At 54.7% G+C, this 27,334-nt stretch overlaps 2 protein-coding genes across 3 annotated transcripts; both read right to left on the reverse strand.

Annotated features, from left to right (window-relative positions):
• Positions 1-510: 510 nt before the first annotated feature.
• Positions 511-3,813, reverse strand: DPH2 (diphthamide biosynthesis 2). Of its 2 annotated transcripts, XM_081224403.1 has the most exons (6): positions 3,430-3,813; positions 3,143-3,255; positions 2,658-2,881; positions 1,776-2,459; positions 1,509-1,685; positions 511-1,427 (listed from the first exon to the last, which is right to left on the reverse strand). In XM_081224403.1, exons 1-6 carry the CDS (start codon positions 3,574-3,576, stop codon positions 1,303-1,305), a joined length of 1,470 nt encoding a protein of 489 aa, XP_081080529.1. In that variant the 5' UTR covers positions 3,577-3,813; the 3' UTR covers positions 511-1,302. The 2 variants fall into 2 exon arrangements, with proteins under 2 accessions (XP_081080529.1, XP_081080528.1); XM_081224402.1 differs by having other exon boundaries at positions 511-1,685.
• Positions 3,814-5,848: 2,035 nt separating this feature from the next.
• On the reverse strand, positions 5,849-26,027 carry IPO13 (importin 13). Its single transcript, XM_081226619.1, has 20 exons — positions 25,128-26,027; positions 22,612-23,348; positions 17,278-17,418; positions 17,046-17,187; positions 16,787-16,953; positions 16,462-16,582; positions 16,228-16,375; positions 15,606-15,787; positions 15,494-15,520; positions 15,187-15,321; positions 14,850-14,993; positions 13,476-13,556; positions 12,791-12,928; positions 12,505-12,601; positions 9,285-9,337; positions 6,973-7,039; positions 6,826-6,884; positions 6,584-6,673; positions 6,112-6,293; positions 5,849-6,021 (listed from the first exon to the last, which is right to left on the reverse strand). Exons 1-20 carry the CDS (start codon positions 25,209-25,211, stop codon positions 5,925-5,927), a joined length of 2,892 nt encoding a protein of 963 aa, XP_081082745.1. The 5' UTR covers positions 25,212-26,027; the 3' UTR covers positions 5,849-5,924.
• Positions 26,028-27,334: the final 1,307 nt, after the last annotated feature.

The following is a 27,334-nucleotide window of genomic DNA, read 5'->3' on the forward strand; positions in this document are numbered from 1 at the left end:
TACTAGCAGACTGGGCAATCCCTGAGGGCAGAAATCACATCTCCCTGTTCACCTGTTTCTTCAACACACTGGACAACGCCAATATGCCGAGATTCTCGGCAAATGTGGAGAATTAAGAGGTGAGTCATTTCATTTCACCCCTCTGAACCTTTAGGGTCCAGCAACTCCACTTTGCTTGAAGCACCCACAATGCTGGTTTATGCCTGTTTTAGCATGGTGTACCCTTTGCCCAAATGTCTTTTTCACCTCACTTCTAATTATTTTTTTTTCCCCTCCAAGCGATCTGGCTTAGGTAACACCCCCTCTGAGAAGCCTCTTCTGGGCTCCAGCTGCCCCTGGGGGCTTCCCTACTCATAAAGAATATTGCTTCACCATGTGGCAATTGCCTGTTTAACTGCCTCTCTTCCCAGCCACACTGTGAGGACAGGAATCCAGTCAAATACAATTCAGATCTCAACCCACAGGACCTGTGCAGGACCTGCGGTATTTGATGAATAAAGAGACAAGGAGAAAAATTATCTGGTTTATTCAAATTTCTGTGATCTCCCTGAGAAACAAATTGGAGTCAGTGTAGACCAGCACTGCCCGACAGAACTTTATGCAATGATGGAAATGTCTTATAGCTACACTGTCCTCTCATGTGGCTATCTGAGCACTGAAATGTGATTAGTGTGATTGAGAAACTGAGTTTTTAATCTTACTTAATTCAAATTTATGTTTGAACAGCCACATGTGGCTACTGTATTGGACAGCATAGGTGCAGACCAGTGGTTCTCAACTGGGGATGCTTTTGCCCCCATAAGGGACATTTGCCAACATCTGGAGACATTTCTGGTCATCACAACTGGGGAGGGGCATGCTACCGAAACCTACTGGGCAGAAACCAGAGATGATGCTAAACATCCTACAATGCCCAGGACAGCCCCTCACAACAAATAATTATCTGGCCCAAAGTGTCAATTGTGCCAAGATTGAGAAACCATGGTCTAAACCATTTAGCACCTGCCTTTAACAAAGGCAGACCCTCAACTGTCTTGTGCTGTTGTTCCCAGGAGAACAGATGGCCCAGAAGGCTTCAGGGAAGACCCAAAGCTGTTTCCCCATCAGTCAAACAACAGATATTTACTAAGCCAATATGTGCTAAGCCTTGTGCCAGCGCCAGGACAGGAAGAGCTGAATCCTATCCCCAGTGAGGGGCTGCCTCAGTGAGAGGCTCCTTCAAGGATCCTGGCAGAAGAGTGGGGTTGGTGCAGGGAGCACTAAAGGTCTTAAGTCCACCTGTGGCTCTGGCCCCACATGGTATCAGCTGCTTCCCTCATCCTCGTAGGCGATGGCAATCCCTCGCCTTCCGCTCACAGCTGACGTCACCGGCGTCTGACCCAGACAGGGTTGCAGTCCCTGCCAGCTCCGGGAACTAAGGAATGAGGCTGCAGAGGGAGAGGCTTGAGGGTGAGTGGCCTGAACATAGGGGAAGAATTCAGATGGGAGTGGAGATTTGCCACACTCACCTGCAGGGCTGCTCTCAGCCAGCTCCAGCTGGGGCCTCGGGGTTAGGGCTGAGCATCCAGGATCAGTTGATGGCTTCCAGGCAGGTAGGGGTCGGAGGTCCCCAGTAATGAGTGACACATCTGGGGTGTCCCACAGCTCCGAGTCAGGTGGAGGGAGGGGCACGTGGAAGGGAGAGCCTGGAAGGAAGGGAGGGAGAAAGCGGATCCATACTGGCCCAACTCCATGCCCCAAGCATTTTTAGCCTAGGCATTGCCCTCACCACTCACCAGGCAATAAGTCCGCGTAATGTGTGAGGTGGGGAGCCAGGCCTGGAGGTGGCCATGCAGGGTTGCAAGCAGCCTCCAGCTCACACGGTGCCAATACAGGCCGGAAGAAGCTGCCAGAAGGCTGGGTGGCTAGGGCACCCAGAGGACAGGCCAACAGCACAAAGACATCCACCTCAGGGAAGTTGGCAAGCTTGGCAGGCATGGGTCGCCCCAGGGCCAACACATAGCTACGCTTGCCAGCAGCCTGTGTCAGGTTCCGCAAATGTGCCAGTGCCTCACGGTGTCGGGCCACACCCAACGTGCCCGCCAGCAGCCCCACCACACGGGCATCTCTGGCCCTCTCTACCAGATAGCGTCTACGTGCTCTTAGCCGCAGAGCCCGGGCACCTTCATCCTGAGTCCGCCCTGTGTCTGGGCAGCAGGAGGAGAAGGGCCGCCCTGGTGCCCAGCCCAAGAGCAGCCGGCTCAGGTCTGGGTCAAGGTCAGGGTCAGAGATGGCCTCAGAGCCCCCCACATAGAAGGCACCATACTCTTCCAAACACCTCCCTGGAGCCAGGGGGAAGTGGCGCCCAAAACGCTCCAGGGGCTCAGGATCTGGATTGAGGGAGCCCACTGGCAGGGGAAGAGCTGGGCTGGAGACAAGCAGGTCCAGGTACCGTGGGCGCAGAAGGGTGGCCAAGGCCTCTGGAAGAAGGAGGTGGTGTCAGGGTTGGGGTCTGGTAAAGCAGGATCCCCCTCATCCCCAGGAGACTGAATGGGAACCAAAAGCAGAGGCTGGGGTCAAACCCATATTGAGAACTCCATGGGAGTGTACTGACATGGGGAAATTAAGGCACAAACTGGTCAGCCCACCCTTCCTGCATGCAAAGGCAAAACCCTCACCCAGGGCGTGGGCACAGGCCGGCTCACTCAGCAGCACCACAGGCGCTGTGGGGTCTGGGTTCTGGGCCTCGAAGGCCTTAGCGCAGAGCTCCAAGGCCACAGATCGCTGACCAAGGACGAAGGCAGTGGGCAGTGGGCGGGCAGGAGGGCTTAAGCAGGCAGGGCCAAAATGTACAAGGGCCTGAGCTCCAGCTTGCTCAGCACCCAATACATCCACACAGCAGCTGCAGAGAAGATACCATTAGTGAGAGGGGTTCTCATCGAGAAAAGCGTTGCCGTCATCAATGGAAAATGTGGTCAATGAAGAATACGACGTTATGAAAAGAAGGCACCGTCACTGAGAAGAGCTAGTATCAGGAGAGGAAACGTCACTATCAGGGAGAAACACAACCATCGGGGTCAGACACTGTCATAGAGGAGAAATGCCATGAGCCCTGGATCCCTAGACCTACCCCACCCTCTATCGTCAAGCTCCAAGTTCACACCTGCCATAGGCTGTGTCTCCCAGAATGAACATCTTCGATCCTGTGGCCTCCTCCAGTCGTGCAGCCACGGCCCCAGCATCTCCCAATAGCTGATCAGGGAACTGCAAGGCCACCTGTAAGCATAAACCATGGAGTCAGGAACAGCCTCTCCTCTTCAAGGGAAACCTTCCAGGGAGTCCCTACCTAACCTTCAAAGCCCCTCCTCCCAGAGAAGCATCTCCTCTCATTCCCATCCTCACAAAATCACCCAAGATCCCGATCCTCTGGGCGACCCATCCGCTCCTCACCCGCTGACACCCCAGGTCGCGGACAAATCCAACGACTCGCTCCAGCTCATACACTCGGTCCAGGTCCCCAGGAGGAGTGCGCAGCCCCTCAGCGCCCGCCTCTCGCTGCAGCGCCGCCTCCGCGGGGCTGCTGAATGTAGACTCCATAGCGGGAGGCAGCGGGGACCTCCCTCAATCAGCTTCAGGCCCCGCCTTCTCAAAAACGGCCCTCAAAGTGTCGGAGTCGCTTGGTCGGGGGGCGGGGGCGGGGCGGGGGGGGGAGGGAGGGGGGGGGAGGGAGGGGGGTAGGGAGTGGTGGTGGTGGGGAGTCAGTCAGCCCGCAGCCGTTGGGCCAGGCCCCGACCCATCCAAACTCCCGTTTCTCCGCTACACGTGGGCCTCCCAGGGAGATTACTTCCGGGTGTTTGAGGCGGGGCTGATGGCAACTTTACCCATCTAAAAATCAGCACGGCTCCCGCCCTCCAGTCCTCGCCAAGCCGCCCACAGAGAACCAATAGTCGGCCTCCTAGCCCGAAGCCAATCGGAAGTGCCTCAGAGGAAGGTGCGGAGCCTTGTGGGTGTTGTAGTTCTCCTGGCCCGCCTCTCCGGGCGCTGGTCTTCCGGTTCAGCCGCCAAGCGCCCTCAGAGACACCGACTCCCTGAAAATAACTACTCCAGTTTGAGCAGTTCCTATCTGCCTACACTGTTAAGCACTTCCCCTGCACTCTGTCAGCTGGGAGGTGATAGAGAATTAGGCATTGCATAATTTTTAAATTAGGTACCAAACTGCCTGGGTTTCAATATTGCGCTCTGCCCCTTACTAATTACTGAGGCTCTTAGTTACTCAACGTCTTTATGGCTGTTTCCTCATCTGCAGAATGGGGCTTGTAACAATAGTACTTCTAATAGGATTGCTGGGGCAAATTAATTTAGATATAAAACTTCATAAAGTAGTCCTTTGCATAGCACATGTACTAGAGGAATCCACTACTATCCTCACAGCAGTCTCAAAAAAGCAAACACTGAGCACTTACTGTTCACCAGGTACTACAGAGTTCACTCTTTGGAGTAAGAGCTGTCGCATTTTGCAGATGAGGAAACGGAGGCTCGAGGCTAACTGCCCAATAAGATACAGCAAATCAGTGGCACCAGCAGTACCCAGGTCTGATTTCAGAAGCTGTTCTTTAGACCCCTCATTCTCCCAGGTTATATATGCTACATTTGATCATGGCAGCAGGGAGGAAGACACCTGGGTGCTATGTCGTAGGAGAAAAGGAAAGTATGTGAAACATCTCCACATGCTCCAGAAGTGAAAAATCAAGAGTAGGTGAGAATGGGATGGAGGAGGGGTAAGGGAAAGGGGACAGAGTGACCTCAGGGGATGACATGAAAGGGGGGCTGATGCTGGCTGGTGTGGGAAGAGGTTGAATGAGGATGAAGAATGGAGGACACAGAATTTGCACGAAGGTTGGGAAAAGAACAGGAGAAAAAGTGAGACAATCGTGGGAGTAACCAGTTCTTCTAACACTTCCAAGGAGACTCATGGCTGGGAGTCAGGAGAACCCAGTCCTGCTCTTGCGATCTTACTGAGATGGCGGCTGGGGTGCCTGAGAGGCAGCCAGGGTGGAACTATGGCTGAGACAGAAGGGGAGGGAACCCTGCTAAGGGAGGAGAGCAACAGCAGGCCGGGAGCTGTCCTTGGTCCTGACCAAACCCTGACCATCATGTGCTGTTCAGGTACCATAGAGTTGGGGAACTATGGGTTTGCAGACAACACTAGGGCCTGCCTTCCTCTTCCTCTGGGGTCTACCATATCTCCTCCCCCACATGCTCAGCTTTCTATACCTCTCCTCAACCAAGTGCAAGTCTGGGTGCCTCAATAGCCCCACACAAGAAACACACCCTGGAATTCAAAGCCACTCTCCATTTCTTCCCTCCCAGCTGAGCCCAGCCTCACCTCACTGCCAGCCCAAGGCCCCAAGTCCTCTACCTAGGAAACCTCCCATTCCTTCAGAAATGAAACTTCCTTCATGCAGCCTTCCTCACTGGTCCCATTCTCCCAATTTAGTTAGCATGGTAGCTACGGACTAGATCAGCTTTTGTTCAGACAGAACAAGGCATGGCAGAATTAGGGGCCTAGTACTCAGCATTGTTGATTAAGTAAATGTATGCATGCATAAACGTTGAGACTAATTTAATGGGGGGGGGTTGCTGACACTACTGCAGTCCCCACCTACCCCAAGGGCATCCGCAGTATCTGGAATGGCTCCAGCCTAGGTGGCTTGGCTATACCAGTGCCCCTTCCACCCCAGGAGCGAGAGGTTGGCCCCACCACACCCTACCAAGGCCTGGGTCCAAGCATCCTCCCAGCCTTCCCCCAGGTCTTCTGAGGTCGCCCAGTTAGGTGGTGGTGGCAGTGGAAAGGAAGCAGAGACAGCAGTGCAGTGAAGGTTCAAGTTTACTCTTTGGGGATAGGAAGGGGTGAGGAGGAGGTGTGGGTGGGACAGGGGCGCCCCTCAGTAGTCAGCTGTATAATCTGTGCCGTGGAGCCCCCGGCACAGCAGTGTGAACTCTTTCACCATCTCCTTCACCCGCCTCTTGTTTACTCGCTCGCTGAAGGAGAGAAGGGAGAGCAAGTTAGCACCATCCACCACGCCTCCTCTGCCCCCTGACCCGAGCCCAGGCCCTGCCAGCTCTGCTCACCGAAGGATCTGTTGGCTGAAGGTGTCCTTCTGTTCGGGGCTGAGGCGGGCAGAGGGAAAACCAGGTGACTGAAGTGCCTCCTTGATCCACACGCTCAGGAGGCTGAAGCAGTGTTTGTTCAGAGCAAACAGGATGTCAGCAAAGCAGTCCATGAGGCTGCGGGAGGCCTGGCCCCCAATGGCCTGAGGGAGACAGGTTCTCAGCACACCAGCCTTGCCCCTTCTGCAGCAAGGGTGCCTAGCCACACCCACCCACTCCCGGACAGTTCCTCAGCCAAAGTGCACATGACAGGTGAGCGCTCCTTTTCAAGAGCCAGCTGATCCTCACAGAAACCCAACAACTTCCAGCCATTTACTTGACGGAGAAACAAGAGCTTAGGGAACCAAGGCTCAAGCTCCCCAGGAAGGCAGCTGCCCCAACAGTGAGGGCCACCCAACCCCCATCAAACCCCCCACACCTGGCTCCATCTCACCTCCAGCACTGCTATGAGCAGCATACGGCCATCCTCCTGTACCACCTTTCCCACAGGTTCTACGTCCCCACACCGAGGCAGCAGCTCTGTCTACAGGGGATGGAGAGGCCCGTCAGCCCCAGCTCTTTCCCCCGTCCCCCTGAAGACAAGAACTGCACACCACACCCCTACCCTCTAGAGTCCTGGGCAGGGTGCGCTAGGTATAGGGGTGGTGGGGGGTTAGGGGTCAGCACGGGACTCACAAAGAAGCCACAGGAGGCCTTGACAGTAGGTGCTTCGGGGAACTTGAGGGCCAGCACAGCTGTGGGAGAGGCAGAGGCAGATCAGATGGGTCTCAAGGATCCTCCTGAAGGGGCCCCAGGCCCACCTGTCCACCTGGCCCCACTTACCACACTGGAACACAGCTTTGACATCCAATCGTTCACACAGGAACAAATCTGGCTTCCGCTTCAGAGCCTGCAGGAGGTGGAGCTGGTAAGCCCAGCCCAGCCAACTCCAAGAACCATCCCCCCACTCACCTGCCACCCAGACCCCAAGTTCACACACCGCAAGTAGAGGCTGTCAACACCAGCCACCCAGCCATCTCTGGGGGACCCAGACCACTCCAGAGCTCAGTAGGTCAGGAGGGGAGCAGCCAAGGGATGCTACGTACATGTATGTGTACATGAACGCACAGGTACATGAGACAGGTTGGGAGTCATAATGCAAAAGTTTGGGTCCCAAGTCACCCCTGATCAAACACCTCACTCCCCACCTCCCACCATCAGGGCCAGACCTCCTGCAGGCTCCAGGTTGCCAGCAGTGACTTCACTCTGATTCACAGAGGCAGTTGAGGCCCCCTGGATTTGTTAACAGAGCAGCAGGAAGAAGAGATGGCAGCTGGACATGGAGCCCAGTCTAATAGCCCCCCTCCTACACCCCGCCTGCATTCCTCAGACACTCTCCAGCTTAGGAAGAGGAAAAGCAGGGCAGGAGCCTGGGAGCCACGGCCCCACCTTTCACCCAGGATACCCTGTGTCCAGGCCCTTCTCCTCTATACCCAATCCAGGAGCCAGGGCTGCCATGTGAGGGGGAGTGGATGGAGTATAGGGGCCGAGAGCCCACCCCAAGTGGTACCAGGGCATGACTGGCACATCCTCAGGTCACAGGAGATGCTCTGCACAGCTCCCACAGTCATCAAGCACTGCTGTTCCCCAGCAGCCCCCCAATGCGTACCACATCGACCCCTAACCCTCCAGTCCTCACATACCTTCCACGCCCCCATGTTTTACTCTTGTGCACACAGCCCCACATGCACCCTCACTTGAAATGCCCTACTGACCCTCTATCACACACCTTTATCACATCCCTTGTACACACCACTCTGCCACATTTGCTACACACCCTCACCACATATTCACATCCCACCCCCCCACTACGTCCCCAAACCATGTCCACACGCCCACACCCTCGTTCCACCTGGTTTCCCAGCACGTGCACTCTCCCCACGCACAGGCACAAATACATACTCAAACGCCCTCACCCCAAAGATGCACCCTCATGGATACCTTCACACACATCCACCCTGGCCCAGGACACACCGCCCGTTCCCACTCCTCCTGTGCCCCCTCCACTAGACTGTAAGTTCTAAGAGAGTAAGAACTGTGCCTGCTTTTGCTCACCATTATATTCTCAGCACCTAGCAGACTACCAAGCACGTATTAAACACTCCAAAAATATTTGTGCAGTGATTAAGAAACACATCATTTATCCCAACCCATGGGGACCCCCAACTCACAGGAACTTCCTGACACATAGAACCCCCCATCATACTAACCCCACATTCCCACAGCCCAACACATATATCTTCTCAAACATACAACCCCTAATACCACTACCGTACATACGCCTACCCTCCGTAACACACACTCCCACAGCCCAACACACACGCCTCCAACACGCATCAATATTCAAACTCCATCAATGCCTAACGCACATCAACACACAACACGCAACAATGCCCAGGCCCACACTTCAACTACACATTTATCCCGACACTCAACACAATACACATACTACTTACGGCAGCCACGTGATTTCTGCTCCCTTCCCAAACCAAACTCAAAACATACAAGTAAGGTCCGACACACTTACACACCAGACACATCTCACAATGAAGCCAGCACCCCACCTCCCAGCAGCAGCAGGATCTGTCTGACAGCCCAGCGACAGCCAAGCTCTGGGCTCCACCGCAGCACATTCAGCTCGGCCCCTCCCTCGGAGCTCCTCCCAGCCTACCTCTCGAGAGCAGGATGGGGGCACTGAGGCAGGCAGTTCCCGGCAGGAGCACGGGGACAATGAACCCCAGGCCCTTCAACTCTGGTCCTGCCCCTGAACTCCTTGGCCACCCCAGCCCCACAGGAGCTGCTGGGCACAGTTACCACCCCCTCCCTTCCCCACCCCCCAGGCCAGCCCAGCTCCCTCCCTTCGGGATCAGCCTCTCCCTGGTCTCTGTGGAGGACTGAGCTAGTTGAGGCAAAGGGGCACTAAAGGAGGATGTTGGGTTGTCAACTTCCACGGAAACAGATGAAGAAACTCTATTCAACTGAACAGAAAAAAAAATTTGTCAACAGAAAGCTAAAAATAGGCTTAAATTGAATTTCAACATAAGAGAAAGAGAAAGAGAGAGAACAGAACGTGAATGAATAAAACTAAAACACACCTGTGCCAGGAGTTGCATAAATGAATCAACAATATCAGGATGATCCCTGGGCCCTAAAATATAATAAAGATGGAACTTAAGAAAAAATTATACAAACAGCAACTCAACCTCATATAGTTATGTGGGACTGAGAGCCTGCAGGGAGACAGCGTGGGGGCACATGAGCAGCAGGAAGCAAGATAAAGAAACAAAACATACAAAAACCATGAACTGGGAGAAGCCCAACAGAAAGAGACGGCAAAGTGAAGGACGGTCTGCCCCAGCTCCCTCCCCGAGGGGCCTTCCACCTACTCCCCGCTCCTCCTCAGGTCAGTCCCCAAGTGACCCTGTGATTGATGCTCGAGCAACGCTGGCCACCACGTAGCTGGACAAACAGCCCCCAGACTCTTTTTTTTTTTTTTTTTTTTGCTGTACGTGGGCCTCTCACTGTTGTGGCCTCTCCCGTTGCGGAGCACAGGCTCCGGACGCGCAGGCTCAACGGCCATGGCTCACGGGCCCAACCGCTCCGCGGCATGTGGGATCTTCCCAGACCGGGGCACGAACCCGTGTCCCCTGCATCGGCAGGCGGACTCTCAACCACTGCGCCACCAGGGAAGCCCAGCCCCCAGACTCTTGCTGTGGCCTCTGGCACGCTGCAGTGGCCCTACACTGCTTCCTAGCACATACCTCCCCATCACTAGCCATCAAAGAGGAGGGCAGGGCTGGTGGGAGGTCGGTCCTTGGTACTGCCTTTGGAGGCCTGACTGAAGGCCCTGGAAAGGCCCGTGTATCATGGTCTGAGCAGGCGCCCCCTCCCTTTCACGGCCTGAGGGCTCTTGGTTTAGCCAAAGAAAGGAATCTGTTGGGTTCTCTTAAACCAGAAGACTCCTTCTTGGGTACTGCAGTGCCCCATATGCTGTGGGGATGGCCGGGCAAGCCACTGGCAAGGCCTAGGGAAAGGAACTGCATCATGAGGCCAAAAATGAGAGCCCCACCCACAAAGGCCCTCCACATGGACACAGACCCAGCAGAGAGCCAGGCTCAGGGCTGACCACCAGCTCCCACCATCTGGACGCACAAGGAAAGAGGGAAACCAGTCACCCCACGGTGTGGTGGGAGGGCAGAGCCCGAGGAAAGTATGGCAAGGCTGGGACAGAATAGCAGGTGAGGGGACCATCCTGTCCTGTAAGACAACCAACAAGCCCAACAGATAGGATGTTGGACACTACTCTGCTTCCAGTTCTGAGGACACCTGCGGCAAGGACGAGGCGTGCACCTGGAGGTCCTGCTCGCCGCTCCACTCTCAGGAGGAGGTGCTGCGGGAACCCCTGCCTGAGACACCACTAAGCAGCTGTGTGATCTTGCGCAAGCCACAGACGCTCGGTTTCCCCGACTGTCAAGTTGATGATAACCTCTCCCCTGCTTCCTTCGGGCTGTGAGGAGCCACTGATAAAGCCCGTCCCTTCCACATCTGCGCCCCAAGTTACTCAAGTCTTGCAAAATGAAGCCCGGTGTGCCCCATGCCTGGGTCGCCCTGCAGACGGCAGGTCTGGCGTTCAGCAGCCACCCTGCTAGAGGTGGGCCGGACAGTGAGGAAGAAAGGCTCCAAAGGCAAGGAGCCCTCGTCCTCCTTTCTTCAACAGCGTCTGGTGCCTACTCTACGCTGGCCTTGTTCTGACGGACGCAGAGGGAAGAGAGCCAAGCCTGCCCTTGAGGGGCTTAGTCCAGGGAGAGAGACAGACATGGGAGCTGCTTACTGAGTGTGATCAGTGCTGTATCAGCAGTGCATGCCTGATGCAGTCTTGGCACAAGGTCAGAAGCACCCAGCTTTGCCTCAGAGGAGCTTCCAAGGACTGATGCACGGGTAAGGCATGGAGGGGCGAGAGCTCACCCAGTAAAGGGCACAGGGCAATCCAGGCAGAGGAGCAAGGCATAGGGATCAAGCGGGACACGGTGAGGAAAAATCAGGGTGGCTAAACTGCTGGAGCCATTCAGGAATGGACGTTGAGAAGTAGGCAAGAGCTACGTCACGCGGAGGGCAGTGGGATGATAACCCCGCAGTGATGGGGAGCAACAGAAGGGCTTTAAGCCAGGGAGGGAAAATGCTCAGGTTTGTGTCTTACAAAAAACTATTACAGCTGCATGGTGCAGAATGAATTGCAGAAGGGCAGATGTCAGGGAAACCAGTTAGAAGATTGCTGAGCTGATCCAGATGGCACCGTACACTGGAGCAGTGGCCGTGGAGGGTGGGGAGAAGTGGGCAGGCTGAAGGACCACCACGACCTGTCCCCAGCTGGATACGAGGAGGGGGAGAGGTGGCGCTGAGGATGACCACATCCGGGTTTCTGGCTCAGGTTTCTCCCCACTTTGGAAACTACCCATGGCCCACCAGAGCAGAGGCCAGCATCATGGGACCAGACACCGAGGACAGAAGCAGAGAGCACTCTAGCTCCAGCTGAGACTCCTGGTGAGCCTCAAACCTGTGACCACAAATCCAGGCAAAACTCAGGAGGCTGGGGGAACAACACTGTTTCCTTTCCGAGTGAGAAGCCTGGGTTAGGCAGCAGGGGAAGCCTGGAGCCCCCTGCTCCCAACTTCTCTCAGGCAGAGGGCCGCAGTGAATGGGGCGCTGGGACCACAGCCAAAGGATTTTGGCCTAGAAAGGAATGTCTCAATGTAGGGAAAGGAACCAGCAATCACTGAGTACATCGTGTGCAAAAACCCCAAGCCAGGGGCCCAAAAGATGCTACTTTAATACCTGTAACAATCCTATCGAGTATCTGAAAATCTCCATTTCACAGATATGGGAATGAAGGCTCTGAAAAGGTAAGTGACTTGCCCAAGGTCACACAACTAGTTGGTGGTGATGAACTTAGAATCTAGGTCTATCTGACTTCGAAGCCACGCTCTCTCCACTTTATTCTATCCCAGAGGAAATGGAGTCAGCCTGGTGCCCCAAGTCCCTCAGAGCTTCCAGCCCCATCTTCCCCCACATCCAGACTGGCCCTGAGTCCAGCAGGCCAGTAGAAGACATCATTCACTCTCTTGTCCACTTCAACCTAAGGTGTCAACTATCTGTAAGGTGACAATTGTGCTGTGCTTGATCCCGTAAGTTTCCCATCAAGTCCCAGGTGCAACTCAGGGGAGAGAGGAGAACAGAGTGGGCAGCTTTGGCTCCCCAGTTGGGGAAGCAGAGGCAGTGGCAGTGGCGGCAGCAGCAGAGACCCTGGTCAGGACCTACCTTGCTGGAAGAGGGTGAGTGTGACGGAGGTGACGAGCAGGAAGAGGGCCTCAATTGGGGGAAAGTGGGCAGGCTCATGAGCAAAGATGTGGACCAGCTACAACAAAGCAGGGAATGCTGGTCAGCTGAGGCCCTGGCCCACCAGGACAGGCCAACATCCCTGGGATGCAGGTGAGAACCCCTGCCAGAGAAGCCATCCACCCCACTCCACCCACCTGCCCAACCCGTGTCAGATCTCTGCCTGGGATGACATCCCAAACACTGCTGCATCCAGCAGAAGGCCCACCTGTCGAGTGAGGTCAAGAGCGGAGGCCTGAGGGATGGTGCTGTACATCCGACCCAGCATCTCACACAGCTGTGGCACCATGGGGGCAAAGTCGTCCAGCAGCGTCTTAACTGACTTCTCGAAGATAGCGCACACCGCCTGGGAAGAAAGCAAAGGGGCCCTGGTCAGCAGGTCACCATTGGCTGGAGCAGAACTGAAGCCCTGCACAGAGGAGGTCTAAAAATGGGCCCTTACCTACAAGCCCTGCCTGGCTCTGTGAACCAAGGAAGGTAGGCAAGTCTGACCCTCACCCTGGAAGGCAGGAGGCTAAAAGGCCCTTCTCAGAGGGGCTGAGGATGGAAATTTTTAACTTAACTCTTGCTACTTACACATCCTCACCATTGCCTCTCAGGGAGCAACAGTAGTGAGAAACTTCTGAACTGAACATAACAAAGGCAGGTGTCTGATGCTAAAATAGATCCTTGTCACTCAGCCCCAGCATCACAGTCCTGGGGTCGAGCACTTCTTGTGATGCTGGGAAGCTCTGAATGTCTTCCCCAGAGATTCCCTGTGTCTATGGGGCAGGATTCATCTCCTTTACTTCCTTCAGGTCATCTCAAAGCCGAGGTGGGGCGGCAACACCTTCTTCCTGCTCCACCTCTGAGCAAAATCACCACAGGGGCTGATGGCAAGGGTCAGGACTCACCTCCACCACCTGGGCATCATTCAGCCATTTGCTCAGCACCTTCTGGATAAGCTGGAAGACCTGCTGCAGTACCACCACCACCTGAAGACGAAGGAAGAAGTGAGGTGCCCCCACTACCACTCTCACCCACCCAAGAAGGACTACTCAGTAGCTGGAAGTAGGCCAGGAGTTCGAATCTATTACCCCAGACTGCCCATTGAGGACTCAGTGCACGGGACCCTGGGGGCAGGAGTGCTTTGCTGAATCCCCATGAATGAAAGAAGATACCCTGAATTCTGGGGATCACCTGAGAGGAAGCCTCATACTGCAGAGCAGGCATATTACAAGTGCTTCAGAAGATAACCTTTTAAAAGTCACTCCCTATCTACTTCTGCTCAGTAGAAGTATTTTAGTGCCGAAGGCCTGTGGGCTGGCCCCTGAAGCAGCAGAGATGCCGTCTCACCCAGACAGACTTAGGGTAGAGAGCCCCAGGGGATGCGTAGATACGGGCAACTTATGGTGGAGCAGAGAGCAGCCTGAGGTCCTGGGAGGTGAGGGAAGGCAGGATGATGACTACCAGAGGAGAAGGGGCTCTGTGGGAGGACAGTGGCCTCGGTTTGGTCTTGAGCCAAAAGGGTAACTGAAACTGGGGTGGGGAGTTGAGTACAGGGACCAGGATACTGTGGCTTCCTTTTCTCCAGGAGAAACCCTGGAGGGGATACTTGGAACAATGACCAAAGCAGTCCCTCACATCTGTACAGAGCTCTACGGTATGCAAAGTACTTTCAGTCAAGACCACCCCTGCTATTCAGCACAGTTCTATGAGATGAGCACCAGACACCTTGATGTTCATAGTTTTGAATGGGAAGCTGAGGCTTGCCCCAGACCAAACAGCTTGTAAGTGGTCATCCCAATCCCTTTTGTGCCCGAGCTTACCGCAGTACTTATCACACTGCTCTGTGACAATCTGTTTACATGTATTTCTTCTAGACTAGGAGCAACTCAAAGGCAAGAAGTATTACATGTGGAGTGCCCGTAGGGGACAGCGAATGCTGAAGTAGAAGGCCTCACAGAGTTGGGGGTTAAACAGGGGTCCATAATTACATCACTTTGGGGTTGTAGGATAATGTCGGTGTCCCCCATGGGGAGAAGGAAACACTATAACACCACCCCAGTTGGGGAAGACAAAGACATCATCACCCACAGGACTGAGACAATGATATCACTCCCTACAGAGCAAGGGGCAATGGTAGAGTCATTCACAGGGTCAGAGGACCAAATGCATCATGCCCCATGGGGCCAGGGACACAATGACAATATTATCCGTAGAGTTCAGGGGTGACTATGACATTCCCACAGGGTTGGGGGGGCAATAGCAATGACAACATCACCCACAGGATTGGGTCCCTGCGGCACTGGCAGCTTCCGGAGCTCAGAGCCTTCATGATCATCTTCGTGATGACTGACGTCCAGCGTGGTGAAGAGGTTGGAGAGAAGCCCCAAGATGTGGACAATGGCCAGCTTGTTGGAGGGATTAGGCTACAGGGAGAAGGGAACCAAGCTCTGGGTCTCCCAGCCCTGACTGCCAGCTCAAGCCCCACCCCTCAGCAGTCACAGCCAACACGAAGGGAAGCCCCATAGTCCCACTGCTGCTCCCCAGCCACACACACGCGCACACACTCACACATGCACACACACACACATACACGCGCGCGCACACCAGCTCACTCACTATCTCCTCTGCCAGCTTCTCCAGCTGCTGGATATACGGCGAGATGAGCGAGTGCAGGTTTTTAAGGATCTCCTCCACTTGTAGGGCCGACAGCAGGAAGCCCAGTGCCTGCATCAGCCACATGCACTGGCTCGTCTGTGGGGCAGAACATCGAGGGTCAGTCCCAGACACACCTGGTTGTGGGTGGGAAGAATGAACCTCTTGGGGAAAGTTCTGAGAACAGAGAATAAGGCGCAAAGGCAGAAGATGGGATTTCTACAGCTCCCCACAATACCCCAAGGAGCCCCTTAGAAACTTTTGAACTCACCTTATGGATCTGTTTCATCAGCACATCCTGGGGAAAAAAAGAAGGAATATGGTGTCAGCACAGGGCAGAGTGTGCCCTGAGGCCCAGCTACACACCCAGGGCCCCCACGTACCTGGGAGACAGCCACGATGTTGGCAGCATAGGGCGGCAGGTCATACTTGCATTCTCGGCAGATCTTCTTGAGGGTGGACACAGAAGAGATAGAGAGCTCGGGATTGCCTAGGGCATGCAGTACTAAGGGTAGAACGCTGTTGATCATGACGGGGTGGTCAGCCAGCCATTCAGACAGAGCTCCTGGGGGAAGAAGGGAGAAGGCGAGACATCTGAGGCAGGCCAGGCTGGCTGTGTACCATGTCCCTGTGAGGCAGGCAGAGCTCCTGGCAGGGTGGAGTTGCAGCCCCTGTATGGAGCGCTGCTCATTCAGAGGACTGAATGGGCAAACACGTATGCACATGCTCAAACATGAGCCTTACACCTGAGAAGCAGGAAGGAGTTATGCAGTAGAGGCCCAGTACTGCTATTTCAGTGACAGTGAACTAGCCTCACTGAATTGCAGCTCAGGGCACTGTACCAAGGACCCCTAGACATGCCAGGACAGTCAGTTGGCTGCAGTTCTGATTGTGTGTGTGGGCATGTATGTCTCCCACTTTGGATAGGACCCAGCAGGCTGGCTGTGGCTGGGGATGTGTGCCTTGGCTCTGGGAATGTGCTCATGGGTGTGTGCCAGGTCTCACCAATGGTGAACATGACAGTGTCCGCCAGCTGCACATTGCTGATGCTGATCCGTGGGATGAGGCCAATGAGCCCGGGCACCACATCAGAATAGTTGACATCGATGGTCTCCGCGATGGATTGGAAGCCATAGAGCAGGGCCTCTGTGTGCTGGGAAAAGAGGATGCCACTGGCTTGGCTGAGGAGGAGGGTGCGACAGGTCTGGGAGGGCTGAGGGAATCAGGCTGGGGAGGTACCTGCCAGGAGTAGGGCTCCTCTGAGCTGGTAAGCAAACGGCCCAGCTTGTCATAGAGGTTGCTGAGCAGCTCGGCCCCCAGCATCTCATAGACATACATGAGTGTGTCTGAGATGTCCACCCTGAGAAGCAGATAAAGGTCTTATACACCGCCTGGATGCTTCCCCCAAGCCCAGGCGTCCACCCCAGTTCCCTCAGAGCCCTGCCAAAGTGCCTATAGAGAAAGGAGGCCCAGGATTCAGGAAGCCTGGCCTTGGGCCCCTCCCCTCATTGCCTTCATTATTTCAGGACTCCCTTTAGAGCTAGGATTGGCCTGCTACCATCACCTGTAAATTCGGAACTGCTCCTTCTCATCTGAGGACCAGAATCCATATTCTTCATCTGAAGGGAACTGGGCCTTGTGCAGAAGCACATCTACCAGCTGGAAGTAGACCGGCCGGTATACCTGCTGGTACACGGCCTGCTTCTCTGCCTCAAAGGACAGAATGTCATCCTGAGAGAGCCAGGGAGGAGAGTTAGCCAGAGAAGCCCCTGATCCACCTTCTTCCATCATGGCCCAGTCCTACTGAAGGTCACATGACACACCTGCAGCGTGTACCAGAAGGTGAGGGTCAGGGAGCTGGTGGTCTCGTTGACAGGGAAGTGGCCAGGGATGCCCGTGCAGAACATGATCATGTTGACAAGGGCCAGAAAGCTCTGCCAGTGCTCCACTTGGTCCAGCAAGGCCCTGGGAGGGAGGAGACATGGGGAGGTCATTCCACCTCCCCCACTTCTTAGAGGGCCCTACTATCCCACCCCCAGCTGCCCCTCTCCTCACCGGGAGTGGTTCTCGCCCAGGGCCACAGCAATGCGACAGATGCCATGGGAGGTCTCCATGTCCCCATTCTGCACTGCCTGTCGCAGTTGATCCTGCAGTCCCAGTACCAGCGGGATGAGTTTCAGGAGTGTGTTCACATACCTGGAGGCATAAGGTGAGGAGACCCATCATAGCTGTCTGCCCATCCCCCACCAGCTTTAAGAGAAAGGCACAATTTCCCTGTCGTCCATCAAAGCCCCCCTTCCTTCCCACATCAAACCCAAACTGAAAAAGAGGTCAGGGCCTACATGGCAGGTTTGATGCTGCCCAATTTGAGAAGAATCTTAGGTCAGAGACTTCCAGAAGAATTCTGGGAAGGAAGTACGAGAAGGTAAGTGTTATGGGTGGACTTGTGTCCTCCAGTTAGACTCAGAGTTGATACTGAAATGGGTTAAGACTTCTGGGGAGTTTGGGATGAGGTGAATGCATTTTGCATGTGGGAAGGACATAAATTTTGGGGGACCAGAGCACAGACTGTTATGGATTGAACTGTGTCCCCCCCAGAAAAGATGTGTTAAAGCCCTAACCTCCAGTACCTCAGAATGTGACCTGATTTGGAAATAGGGTCACTGTAGATTAGAACACAGAGTGGGGGGTGGCCCTAATACAATATGACTGGTGTTCTTAAAAGAAGACATTCATGCGAAGACAGAGACCTACAGGGAGAATGACATGTGATGATAAAGGCAGAGGCTGGAATTATGCAGCTAGAAGCTGAGCGGAACACCAAAGATTGCCAGCAAAGCACCAGAAGCTAGGAGGTGGCAAGGAAGGATTCTCCCACAGGTTTCAGACGGAGCTGACACCTTGGTTTCAGACCTCTAGCCTCCACAACTGTGAGACAATACATTTCTGTTGTGTGTGCCAGTGTGTGGCACTTTATTATGGCAGCTCTAGGAAACTAACACAGTCAGTGTAAGGGGAGACTGAACGAGGATGGGAGACAGAAGAGGTAACACAGGCTGAGCTGTCCCGTTAAAGACTTTAGAAGGCAGCAACAGCTCCTGAGAGCATCAACCTCCACCTTCCACTCCACCCCCTACCACCAAATCCTAACTCCTAAGGACTCTGGTGGCAATAAGGAAGGGAGAGAAGTAGATGATGAACTCAGAGGGAGCTTAGAGGCAAAACAGGGATATGAGGATGGGGAAGAGTCAAGAACAACTCTCTTTGGTGGAGGTATTTACTGAGACCTGGAGGAGCAGGTAGAGGGGGACAGTAATAAATTTAATGGGAGGCCAGAAGGTGGTAAGTTCAAGGTATGTTGGTGGTAAGTTTAGGCATGTTGAATCAGAGGTACCTGGTGAGATAGGCAGGTAGAAGTGTCCAGAGAGTTGGAGATAAAAACCTGAAGCCCGAAGGAGAGGTTAGAGCAAGAGACATAGATTTTGGAAATATCAGCAAACGGCAATGGGAGTAGATGAGAAGTGCCCAAGAAGAAAGTGTTGAATGAGAGGAAAGAGCACAATGATGCCTAAAGAAGGATCAGAGGAAGCAGAGTGTACAAAGGGGGCTGAGAGAAGGCTAGCTCCGTTCCCAGAAACCTGCTTTGTGGAGATGAGACTAAGCAGAGAAGTGATACTCTCGGGGGGGGCGGGGATCCCTCTGCTGTCAATCATGAGTCACCATCGCAATCTATGGAGGGGAGGGGTTACTGAGGGTCCAGAAGGAGTTCTGTCTGGACTTGCCCCAAGCAGGTGGCTAGGAGGTAGCCCCATAACCTTAGGTGGAGGATGAGGAGGACAAGAGGCAACCAGTCCAGGATGTTGGCTTTCTCCACATCCTGGTTCTGGTGGGACAAGACGTCCCTACCAGGGTACCCGCAGCCCAGAGACAGTTCCAGAGGGTGCTGCCTGGAGACAGTGGGGATAGCTTCGGTCTCGTGGCCCTGACACAGGCTGCACCACAAGACAATGGGCACCTTCAGACCAGACTCTGGCGCAATGAGTAGGGGCAGGGCCAAGGCCATGGCCTGCAAACTCCCCAGTAGCTGAGACAGGGGCAGCTACTGAGACGGGGGCAGCTACTGAGACGGGGGCAGCTACACCTTCAAAATTCATGTACACAGTAGGTACTCAATGAAAGCTCTTAATTTGTCTCATCTATACCTCGTAATAGGATAAATCAAAGAGTAGAGCCCAGTAGAGCTCAGAGTATTATAACTCAAGGTCACAGAACAAATTAGAGACAGATTCCAGGCTAAGACAGCTCCTTACACAGCTATAGATCTGCTTCTGTTTCAAGGCCCAACCTGAATTTCCCCAAAGGATCTATGGAGATCTCAGCCCATATCTCAAGTTCTAACTGATGGGAGCCCCCAAGAGCCTGTCTAATTCACCTTCTTTCCCTTCCCCAGCCCCCAGTGAAAAGCTTTTCCAGGATTAAAAACAAATCTCAGGAAAAAAAAATTTTTTTTTCAAAGGAGAGAGAGCCAGGCAAGCAGCAGCAGCTGTGGAGGGGTGGGAAAATGGTGACTTGAGTGCAAGCTCAGCCAAGGAGAGCTGATGTCAGGACACCTGGGGAGGTAGTGACTGGATGACCCAGAAGTCAAAGCCACTGAAGGTGACTTTCTCAAGCCAAAGCTAGGAAACAGACTAGACAGAGCAAGGCCCAACACTGACTCCAGGCTGGATGCAGCCCACCCATGGGGGAAACTCTTGCATAGGTTTCCTACCGCCTGGGCACCTGTGCCTGAGACCTGTGAGCAGACACGGGCCTGAGGCCTTGAGGCTTCTAGGTGTGGGGGAGGGAGATAGAGCGGATGTCTTTAAGCACCATGGCTGAGCCTGGGTTCAAAAGGCCTGGCTCCTGTCGGTCAGCTCGAGCTGCCGGGGCAGGGCTGCTGGGACTCCTTGACTGCCACTCACACTGAGCTCAGCCCAGACCTGCAATTAGAGCTCTGGGAGCAGAGTTGAGAAAATGGGGAGAGTTGCTAAGCAACCAAGGGGGCTGCAGCCAATGGGCGCTCAGGAGGCTATAGGTTCCCTCACTGGCTCCTTGCTTGCTCATTGGTTCAGAGGAGGAGGCATCAATTACCTGCCAAAGCCCTCGAGACTGGCTAGCCGGGTAAACCTGGGTGTATCCAAGGACACCCCACATCACCCACGCACTGGCCCTGCCAATTCCCCTCAGCCAACTGTCTGAGCCCAGCCAGCCAAGAAAGGCCTTGACCTGGGACTTGGTACCCACCTGAAGTTGGAAAACCAGAGAAGCCATGGGAAAGGGCTCGTACTAAATGCCAATGCAATAATGATACCAAATGCTAGTGACTGCCGTTTATGGAGTATCCAGGAACCATGCTAAACCTTTCACAGACATTCTCTTATTTAATCCTCATACCAAAATATTCTACACAGAATACCAGGGGCAGGCCCTGGGCACATTATCCTACTTAAACTCTGTAATATGATCACACCCATTTTACTGATGATAGAAACTGAGGCTTAAAAGTGGTTTTCCCACGGTCTCAGATCTAGGAGGCGAACCCTCTGGGATTCAAACTCAGACATGACTTATGCCAAGGCTAGAGCTATCAACCACTTCCCCAGGCCATCTCTTCCAGTGGTATCTTCCCCTCTGGTTCTGCCAAGCATTCCCAAAGCATTTTCTCTGAAATGTTAAGTGTCAGGCCTCCAGTCCTGCCCTGGCCAATCCAACTTATACCAAAAATCCCATCATGCCATTTTTTCTGCTTACAATCCTTTAATAGCTTTACATCATCCTCAGGATGAAGACCAAAATCTTAAGCCTGGCCAACAAGGTCTTGCATGATCTGGGCCTGGATCTCCTACGACTGGCCCTTATACTCTGCTGCCTAATCACACCCACTCACCAGGCTCTCTCACACCCTTCCCTTGCTTGGGCTCTTCCATCTGTCTGGAAGGTCCTCCCCATATCCATCACCTCCATCTGGCTAACTGTTACACAGCCTTCAAAGCACAGCTCTACAGTCACTTTCTCCGGGAAGCCCTTAATAACCCTCAGAGTGGGTTAAATGCCTCCTCTGGGTTCTGACAGCCACCCGCTCCCTCCATTACAGCGTTCATCACATAGGCTCTACTTGCCCACCAAGTGTCTACTAGACGGTGAGCTCCTGTCTTGCAGAAATCAACCCATCTTTAGGCTCCCTGTGCTCAGCCCAGGGCCCCCCACACATAAACAGACGCTCAAGCAACACTTGCTGAAGAAGCATCTCATTACACTCACCTTGTTTCGGGTCCTTGACTGTATGGCGGTGCTGCCCACCACAGGCCTTTGCACCTGCTCTAGCTCCCGAAGCCTGGAACACTCCCTCCCCTTCCAACCTCCCCCTACCCCACCCCCACCCCTCACCACTCCGGCAACTCCTACTTTTCATCCGTTCAAAAAATAATGAATGCTACCAAGTGCTGCCAGGCACAGTGTGACAAAATAAAATAAAATGACAGAGTGACTGTCCTCACAATGCTGAGAGACTAATGGGGAGACATACATTAATTTATAACGAAACTGTGTTACGGGCTAAGAAGGAAACACACTGGGAGCTCTAAGATAAAATAATAGAGACCAAACTGAGTCTTAAAAATCATGAGGACTTCCTTAAGGAAGTGAAGCTTCAGCTGAGGCAGCAGTGATGTGACAAGTACATGTGATGGTTCAGAGGCTAGAGGGAGCCTGGGACACTCACAGAACTGAAGAGATTGTGTGAGAGTGAAGAAAGCAGGGAGCACGGCACGAGACAAGGCTGGGGACGCCATGCTGTGCAGTGCCCCTGTGAATCACGTTGAGGATTCTGAACTTTATCCTAAGAGCAATGAGGACCCACTGGAGATTTCTGAGCAGAAAGGAAAGATTAGATCCTCATTTTTAAAGGATTGCTCTGGGTGCTGGGTGGGCAATGAAGGGTATAAGTGTGAAAACCAGGGGACTGGTGAGGAAGCCCCTCAGTATTCTGGGGAGAGAGGTGAGGACAGCTTACACCAGGATGGTGGTAGTGGAAATGGAAAAAACAGATACACAATATAGTCAGAAGCAGGACACCAGAACTTTGTGACTGCATGATTGAGAGAAAGAGAAGGGAGAGTCAAATATTTTCGTTGAATAATTCATTACATGGTTAGTTGTCTGATGTCTGTCTCCCCCTCTGAACCATAAGGACAGGGACCATGTCTTGTTTGGTTCCAGCATAGGACCTATTTCTAGCATAGGACCAGGCATGCAGTAGGCACTCAATTAGTGTTTACTGAATAAATGGATGGATGGATGTGTGGCTGGCCAAGCACACTGTCCATCTCTGGAAGGTGGGGACTGGCTCACCTCTGGGCATCAGGCTGCGAGATGGCATTGACAATGGCCTCCACGCTGCTGTCGAAGAGCTCCGAGTCCTGCAGAGCAGCGAAGGCAGCCTGAATGAGCGCCTCACAGTCCTGCAGGGGCATCTCCAGCTGCACCCAGCTGGAAAAGCACTTGAGCACCTTCTGACGCACACAGCTGGGTGAGCTGGGCTGCTGCAGCAGCTGCTCCAGCAGCAGGAAGACAGCCCCGCACTCCACTGCCAGGCTGGCCCGCACCAGGCTTTTGCGATACTGGGGCAGGCGGCTGGTCTGGAACTCCTCGGGCAGCACTGTCAGCAGCTCTAGCAGGGCCAGGCAGCGACCCTGGCCATCCACCGGTGAGTCCTCAGCCTGGAAGAGCCGTACCATATCTGCCACAGCACACGGCCAAGCATCAGGCATCATGCTGAGAGCCAGCGAGGCCAGTGCCACGCACAGCCGAGTCAGCACGATCTTGGAGCCACTGGCAAAGCGGGTGATCTGGGTGAAGAGCTGTGCCTTTAGACTCTCATACTGGTCAGTGGGGATGTCACTCCAGTAGCGAGAGATCTTGATGTGCAGGGCACTGGCCCCAAAGTACTGGATCTCAGGCACCTTGTTGGGCTGCAGGAGCTGCCAGCTGAAGTGCCAGGCCTGTGGGGAGACCTGGGCCTGCATCAGCCACTTCTGAGCCAGGTTCTTGTTCTCAATGTTGGGGTCGTAGTAGAGCTGGTGCAGCGCCTGCAGGACAGCACAGGATTGAGCAGGTGCTGGCTACTCTGGATCCTGCCAGAGCCCAGAACAGAGGGCAGGACTTGGTCCTGCAAGACTGCTCTCTCTGACTGGGGGGCTGAGCGGGAAGGGAGAGCTCAGGGCTCTGCAGTGTTTCCTGGGCCTGGAGTCCTGCCGATATCTTGAGTGCCTGAACTTGGCCCATGCTCTACCATAATCTCTTCTCCTTATAGCAAAACATTATGGGTTCAGAAAATGAACTTCCACAGGAAAGCAGCAAAAGAGGAGGCTGAGTTCCCCAAAGGGGAAGCACCTGAAGTAAAGGGCAAGGCCCAGGTGGAAGGAATGGCTCCATAGGGAAGAAGCTTAACCTGAGAAGAGTATGAAACAGCCTGAGGGGGCCCCCCCAACCCTCCCAGGCACAGCTGCTCTCATCTACTCCAACAACTCCATTTAGCTCCCCCAGGATCATCCCTAGGTCACTCCAGATGCTGGCACCAAAGCCACTGTGAAATCTGAGCAGGACTAAGACTTTGCCAGGCAGCCCTAGGGCAGAGACAAACTGGAGAGGAGGGTGAGAACGCTCCTCAGAGAGCACACGAGAGGGTCCAAAAAGCTGGTCCAGAGAAGTCTTGGCCTGCAGCCCTGGCAAATGCCTAGCCTGGAGCTTTCAACTAGCCAAATCCCCAGGGTCCCAATTCCATTAGGACTTCACACAGTAAGAAAACAGTGGTTTATCTCCCTGGTAGCACATGGAACAGTACGCCACCATGCCAACACTGCCCGGCCCCAGGGGGTGGAAGAGTGAGGCTAGGACTCTCACCCCCTAAGCAGGCTCCATTCCATCCAAGTAGACTTAGCCCTGTCTGTAACCCTGACAGCCAGTTATGGCCACTGTCCCTTGTTTGGACCCACAGGGATGCTGAGGCAGGCAGAGAACAGAAGCAGAGAGACACATCCTCACTATTGGGTATGGTAAACGGGGCTCAAGAATAACAAACGAAAATCTGCAACCATTCTCTGCTTTCCAGCAAGGTAGCCTCATCTCCCCATTCATCCCAGGGAAAATGCATTTCCGCATTCCAGGCCTCTGGGGGCAGAACCCAGAAAAGAAACAGAGAAGCAGTTCAAAAAAGATGGACTGGGCAGTGGGGGAAACTGGGAGTGCCATGGCAGGAAGCCATGTGGGCAGGTGAGTAGGGGAGAACTCTGAAGCTGCCAGCAGGACCAGGCTCCTTGGACCCAGCACAAAACAAAGGGGGCCAACCCTACTCCTGCCTGCCCAGGAGTGGTCTGGCCTCCATCCAATAAAGGAAGGACCCTTCTCCAAGGAAGAGTGAAAACATAACCCAGATTGTTTTAGTTCCAGATTATTTTCTGAGCCCCTGGCTCAACAAAACAGGTCCACGATGGCTCAATATCACTATGGTTTCTGGAGACTGAGCTGCAGGTCTCCCGGGTCCTTGGTTTCTTACTGCACTGCTCATGCCGTTCCCATGGAGCTGGAGAATAGCCAGTCTGGCTGGAGGTCTAAACCGTCAGCACCCTGGAAGGACCACCCCAAGACCCTAGAATATCCACAGAGGACCCATGTCTAAGGAAAGCCAAAAATAGCCTATTAAGACACCATTACATTGCTGTCCTGCCTGCCCAGAGAGACAGCAAATGCCAGGTGCTCTGGAGGCACCAACCCAACGGGCACCCGGCCCAAGCCTGGGCTCTGGCATTAGTGTCAGTCCCCAGAACTTCTGCTCTGTCACTGGAGTGCCCACCCCAGGGCCCTCATACCTTCTCCACGTTCTCCACAGTGAAGTCCAAGGCTGGTGCTGCTCCAGCCCCTGCAGCCCCCGGCTGCTCTTCCCGCCGCTCCATCTTTGCTCCCTCCCCAGCAGGGAGGTGGACCGTGACCTGTCTCCTGCCCCAGCCTCTTGGCTGCTGGCCCCCTGCTAGACTCCGGCTTCGGTGCCCAGGGAGTGGTGGGGTGACAGGGGGCCCAGGGCGAGCATGGCTGCCGAGGCCTCCCCACCTCGGTTGGCGGGGGGGCTTGCCAGAGGCCAAAAGGGATGCTCTTAGGAGAAGACCCACTGAGGGGGACTCCTAGGAGGAAGCCGTCAGTGAGGAGTTCGCAGGCAGGGATCCTGGTGGTAAGTCAGGGCTCTGTCCCCAGAAGCTATGAGGAGGGAGTCATAGGGGAGCGAGGCCTGAGGGAAACCAAGGCCCTGGCCCGTGAGGGGTCACAGGGTCGATGGCCTGTACCCACAACACCCTCTTCTGAGTGAGGTCTCGGGTCCTAGGGAGAGGTCACGGGGGTGGGAGGCTACGGGGGGAGAGAGCCCTTCGCGGGTTACGGAGGCGTCCAACGAAGCGCAGGGGGTACAGCTTCGCAAGTCTGGGGCGAAGAGTCCGTGGAGTTAAGGGGCTGTGGCAGGTCCCCACCGCTCGGCCTGGCCCCCGCACTTCTCACTGCCCGGCTCCTGCCCCTCTACCATCGCTGCCTCCGCCCCACTGACTGACAAGCGAGCTGGCCCGGCCGGGACGGGGCGGGGACCTCAGAGAGGCGCGGGCTGCCCCGAGCGCCTATCCCCGGCACCGCCGACTCAGAGGCCGTACCTCCCAACCCTCGCCTGCCCTGGCCCGACTCGGCACGGCACAGCCGAGCACGGCCCGGCGGAACTGCGCGGAAACTCTTTCCGGGTCCTCGTTCCTGTCCTCGCGCCAGCCCGCGTGCTCCCGAGCAGGCGGCGGAGCGGCGCGCCGCTTGAGGCCCCCGCCGAGCCAAGGCCCCCGCCGCTGTGCACCCTGGGAAATGTAGTCCGGATTGCGCCCAGCGGGAGGGCGGCGCCTTGCGGCGGAGGCGGGGAGCACGTGGGCTCGGGACCCGCCGAGCCCGGCCAGCCGCAGGCCTACGGCGGCCAACAGGCACTCCAGGTCCGGCCGGCGGGAGGCGCTGCGGGGCAGCTTCCTAGGAGGACGTGACTCAAGTGGGTGGAGCTGCGAACCCAGGCTGGAGGATAAGGTACGTGTTGGTGGGGCGGGGGGAGGGGCAGAGGTCACTCCAGGTGCTTCGCTGGCGGCATGACCTGGGGCCCAGGAAAGGGGCCATCTGGGAAGGCGTCCGCACTGCCCTGAGAAGAAAGGGGGCTTGGAATAAAAAAGGATGGCTCTCGGGGCCACCCAGTGAGCAACTGGGAAACCACATACCATGGACAGTGCTTGGAGAATTTCATCAGGTTCTTGGGAGCAACCTCTCTTTATGAGTAATTAAAATAAGAATAGCTCACATTTAAGTGCTGAGAACAGTACTTTACATACCTTAGGTCCAATTCTTTTTTTTTTTTTTTTAATGTATTTTTTGGTTGCGTTGGGTCTTCGTTGCTGCGACCAGTCTTTCTCTAGTTGCAGCGAGCGGGGGCCCCTCTTAATTGCGGTGCGCGAGCTTCTCATTGCAGTGGCTTCTCTTGTTGAGGAGCACTGGCTCTAGGTGCTCGGGCTTCAGTAGTTGTGGCACGCGGCCTCAGTGGTGGCTCGCAGGCTCTAGAGCGCAGGCTCAGTAGTTGTGGCGCACCGGCTTAGTTGCTCCATGGCATGTGGGATCTTCCCAGACCAGGGATCGAACCCGTGTCCCCTACATTGGCAGGCAGATTCTTAACCACTGCGCCATGAGGGAAGTCCTCCTTAGGTCCAATTCTGTCAACAACTCTGTGGTGGGTATTTTCATTCACCATTTTCATATGAGGAAGCTGCAGTTGGGGAAAGTTGAGCTTATCTTGTCCCTGGGCACACAGCTAGGGTAGCAGAGATCAACCACAGATCTGGTTGGCCGCAGACCCCAGCAGTCTCTACCCCTTACCCCTCCACCTCACCTTTTATTAACATTTGCCAGCTATCCCAGCAGAGAAAAAAAAAAATCAAAAGGGAAAAGACCTCTGTACTCTGTGTTGAGTGGAGGAAGCTGGCATTGGCTATAGCTGCTGAGGCCTGAGAAGGTGGATGAA

The sequence above is a fragment of the Mesoplodon bidens genome (genome assembly GCF_964165515.1).
Source record: "Mesoplodon bidens genome assembly, chromosome: 2".
Lineage (NCBI taxonomy): Eukaryota > Metazoa > Chordata > Mammalia > Artiodactyla > Ziphiidae > Mesoplodon > Mesoplodon bidens.